General features: G+C 57.5%; 1 protein-coding gene across 1 annotated transcript in view; it reads right to left on the reverse strand.

Moving 5' to 3' along the window:
• LOC102388054 (probable hydrolase PNKD) overlaps nucleotides 1–4,649 on the reverse strand; it is a 12,042-nt gene that overhangs the window by 5,672 nt on the left and 1,721 nt on the right. Inside the window, exon 2 of the mRNA XM_025192739.1 lies at nucleotides 345–408. Within this exon, the coding sequence (XP_025048524.1) occupies nucleotides 345–408 (64 nt within the window). The remainder of the gene's footprint in view (nucleotides 1–344; nucleotides 409–4,649) is intronic.

A 4,649-nucleotide genomic window follows, 5' to 3' on the forward strand; every position in this document is an offset into this window, starting at 1 on the left:
GCCGGGCCAGTGGGAGCGGGCGCAGCGGGCGGCGGCCCCTGGCGGGGATGCCCCGGCGGAGCAGCCGAGCCCGGGCCTGCGGGGGGCGGTAATGAAGGTGCAAAGGACATGGGGGCCGGGGCCAGGACCCCCCTGCGTCAGCGCCTGTCCCTGCCTCCCTCGCCCCCCGGGACAGATGGTGTGGGGCGATGCCAGCCCTGAGGAAGAGCCACGCCAAGCTGGGAGGAAGGAAGACAGCCCAGGGGGGTGGCAGGGGCCCCCACACGGACAACCGCACTGCAGCCTGGCGCGCGGGGTGGGGTGAAGAGCGCCCTACGGTGCGAGAGCCGTCCCGCTCCCCTCACCCGGCCTGTCCTGGACACGCCACAAACCGGGGGGGCCTGCCGTGCGCTCCGTGCCTGCTCCCAGCTCGTCACCCCTGGCCGCACCCCGATGGACGGACTGACGGACGAGCTCCTTCCCTCGGCGGCTCCTGGGCCAAGCGGGGCCCGCACGATCGGGCAGGCGCCTGCCTTGCCGTTGGGGCCAGGCAGCCAGGCTGAGAGGGGCGGCGCAGCATCTCCGTGGTGCTGCCCAGGAGGTTGTGCCCCGCAGACGCACCTGCAGCTTCGCTTTCTCCTTCCGTGACAGCGAGGGCTGCAAGGGACCTCGGGCGTCACATCTCGTCCAGCCTGAACAGGGCGGGACTAGGTGAGGGCTTGGAGTCAGACAGCCTTGGACAAATGGGAGGATGGGGCCAAAAGGAATCTGCCTGCATCCCTCCAGGTCGAATAAGACCCGGAGACCACCACTCTCTGGGTGCGGCCCTCCAGCCAACTGGTGACCCATCTCACCGTGTAGGTGTCGACGCCACAGTCCCCTGGTTTTTTAACGAGGATGGGGTGAGAGACGGTGTCGAAGGCCTTCCTGAAGTCCAGAAAGACTACGTCCACCGCGACACCCGCGTCCAAGGGTTTTGTGCCCTGGTCGTAGAAGGCACCAGGTTGGTCTGACAGGACCTGCCTCGAACGAACCCGTGCTGGTTGCCCCTGAGCATGATCTCCCCTGCTGCCCCTCGACAAGGATAATTTGGTTTTGCAATCTGTGCTGTATCTCCTGACTCCACAATGAGTCTGAACGGAGGCCGACCACCCCAGATGGGTAGATTCCATACGTGGACAATTAGAACAATCTGTAATTCTAGAATCTGCCGTAATTTTCCATGTATAGAATCAGATTATTGGAGGGCTGTCCTAAATCTGTCTTCCACCGTGGAGGGGGCAGGCACGTACCCTGACCGCTGCCCTTTGCTCCCCCCACACTTGCCCCCATGCTTGCATCCTGACACCTGTCCCCTGATCCACAACCCGCTACAAGCCCCCCAGTCACCTGCCCCCCACCCGATTCCCAACCTGTGCTGCTGCCTGATGCGCACCAGTGCCGCTGTCCACCCCTGCTGCTGCCCAGTCCCCCAACACGTCACTTCCTCATATTAAAAACCAACGAAGAAAAACCATCATGTAATTTTTAACATGTTTTAAACTTGACCCAAGGAGTCAAATCCTGAAGTGCCGTCCCCCCGCCCTCGAATTCAGTCCCGTGCTTGTTGTGATGTGTTTAAAAAATTCAGATTTCTCTCCATGGGAGTTTCTGACGCTGTTCTGCATGTTTGACAAAGGTTACGGTCCATGGGGAAAACTGGATATTTCTTATCTGCAACGTGCAGGCTTCAGAGGGGGTGTTACTTGGCAGGCTTCGTGGGTCAAACAGAGACCTGCCCAGGCGGCCTGATCCTGCTTCTTCATCAGGAATGGGCCACTGGGAGCGGGGCAGTTAGGCCGTGGGCCCAGAACTGGGAGCGAGCCCAGGCGTCCAGGTGTCCACTGCCATTCTAGACACACAGGGGAGCCCAGGTGTCCAGGTGCCTTCTGCCCACCCGGCGCGATGAGCAGCCACCTGTGGGTAGCTGACCAGGTGCAAGGCAGCCAGGAGCTGGACCCCACGTGTAGGCCCCTGCCCGGGGCTCGGGGAGGGCTGGAGGCTGGGACCGGGGCAGGGCCTGAGGCAGGGGGTGGGCAAAATGCGGCTCAGGGGCCGGATCCAGCTGCCAAGGGATTTTGTCCGGCTCCAGGTCCCCTCAGGGGAACTGGTGGGAGCAGGCGGCTGGGTGGGGTCTGCATGAGACCCCCACAGCCCCATCTGCCTGGCAGAGCCCGTGGAAGGGGGTGTCCACGCCTGGTTTTCATGGAGACGCTGCTTGCACGGCCCCCGCTTGACCCGGGCATTATTGCCTTCCCCCTCCCTTTCCCCTTCCTGCACAAGCTCATTCCTGAGTTTGTCTGTATTTCCACAGGGCTGGGGGGGAGCATGGCGGGTGCATGGAGCAGACTCAGTTAATCGACCTGGGGGATTAATCAAGTCTGCCGGAGCATGGAAATGGATGCGCTCCGGCAGCCTCCCGTGCATAGGCAGAGGGAGAAAAAATTATTTGGGGTGGCTGAGCGTGTGCAAATGGTAATTTATTAACGGGTGCATGGCAGAATGGTAGGCGGTTTTGAGCGGAGTCCCACAGGGGTCTGTCCTGGGCCTGGTGCTGTTCAAGGTGCTGCTGAATGCTTTGGGTGCTGGCATGCAACACCCTTCATCAGGCATTGGAGAAAAGATTGTAAAAGTTAAAAATCCACTTTGTTTCCATGATTGAAGTGAGACTCCACTATATAGATAGGTATCAGTTGAATACCATGTTTTATTGATATGTTTATGAGTTTAAAGCAATTTGGAAGCCTACCAGTGCCTCAGTCAGTACAATATACATTCTAATTCCCTATATATTTTGGTTTTTTCATCATAGAAAATCAGAGCTCCCCCTGGCCCTTTTGGCTGTCCCCACTGCCGTCCCCATGCTGCCAGCAGTGGGAGGAGTAAGGGTGGGGGCTTGCCCCCATGCCCTCCCGAAGCCTTGCCTAGGGCCACTGACCCCCTCCCCGGGAGTGAGCGGGGCAGCGGGAAACCCCCCCCTCGCTGGGCTCCCCCCACCTGATGAGCTGCCCGTGGCTCCATCCCCCTGCCCAGCTGGGCCCCTGGTCACACACTGCTGCCCTGGCCTTAGGCACCAACCGAGCTAGGCAGCACCCCCAACCCTGCCTCACTCCATCCCTCACCACGGGGCCATGGTGCGAGTCGCCACCGCCTCAGTCTGCCTCCCCCCAACATCACCTATGCCCCCCACACATAGACTTGCCTGCAGGGAGGTACTCTCCACCGCGCTGCCTGGCTGCCATGTGCATGTGTGCCCGCGCACATGCCCGTGGTGCCCCTTGCCTCGGACCACCCTCCTCTCACTCCCTGCAGCCCCTTGCAGGCTGGCACTCTGGGGGGGCTGAGTCTCATCAGCCCCGGCCTTCTGCCGCCTATGCATCAGCGTCCCGCGTATCAGTGTCCCCGTGCTGAAAAAATGGCAGTGGAGCACTTTGAAATAAAACATGTTTGATGAGCTTTAGCTCAAAGCGCCCCACTGCCATTTTTTCAGCGCGGGGATGCACAGGGATGCTCATACATGAGGCACACGGGTGCTTTTAATTAGAGTGGCTCACTAATTAAAGCACCCCGTGCCACATCCCCGAGCACATGTAAAAATGCCTTAAGTGATCTTCTCAGTTTCTCTTCATTCTCAATCCTTACTGGCTCAGTTCTTGTTTGGTTCCCTTGGTCACGTCTACATGTGCATTAACGTGCTTTAGCTAATGCACATTAAATCTAGTCCCTCCATTGTGTGGTACTAATAAAATGCACGTTAGCCTGTCTTTATATGCATGAATGAAATAGCACGATTTTTAAGTGATGCTTAATGCGCATTAGCCTATTTTAATACACATTAACTAAATAGCCCTTTTTTAAGTGATGCTTTAATGTACATTAAAATAGGCTAATGCACATTAAAGCACATGCATAGATGGGCCCCTTATTCAGATGTCTCTGCTTTTGTGTCATTTCCAATCTTCTCTGTCATTTCTTGCCGCTTTGATACTATCTCTTTTTCATAGATTTCACAGACATTCGGGCTGGAAGGGACCCCAGAGGATCATCGAGTCCAGCCCCCTTGTCCCAGGGGCAGGAAATCAGCAGGGGTCACGGGATCCCAGCAAGGGTCGCACCCAGAGAGTCGTGGTGGATGGGTCGGCTTCGACCTGGAAGGGTGTGGGCAGTGGGGTCCCGCAGGGCTCGGTCCTTGGACCGATTCTCTTTAATGTCTTCATCAGCGACTTGGACGAGGGAGTGCAGTGTACTCTGTCCAAGTTTGCAGATGACACAAAGCTGTGGGGAGAAGTGGACACGCCGGAGGGCAGGGAACAGCTGCAAGCAGACCTGGACAGGTTGGACAAGTGGGCAGAAAACAACAGAATGCAGTTCAACAAGGAGAAATGCAAAGTGCTGCACCTAGGGAGCAAAAATGTCCAGCATACCTACTGCCTAGGAAATGACCTGCTGGGGGGCACGGAAGTGGAAAGGGTTCTTGGAGTCCTAGTGGACTCCAAGATGAACATGAGTCGGCAATGTGACGAAGCCATCAGAAAAGCTAATGGTACTTTATCGTGCATCAGCAGATGCATGACGAATAGGTCCAAGGAGGTGATACTTCCCCTCTATCGGGCACTGGTCAGACCGCAGTT

Source organism: Alligator sinensis, unplaced genomic scaffold, assembly GCF_000455745.1.
Source record: "Alligator sinensis unplaced genomic scaffold, ASM45574v1 scaffold1332_1, whole genome shotgun sequence".
Lineage (NCBI taxonomy): Eukaryota > Metazoa > Chordata > Crocodylia > Alligatoridae > Alligator > Alligator sinensis.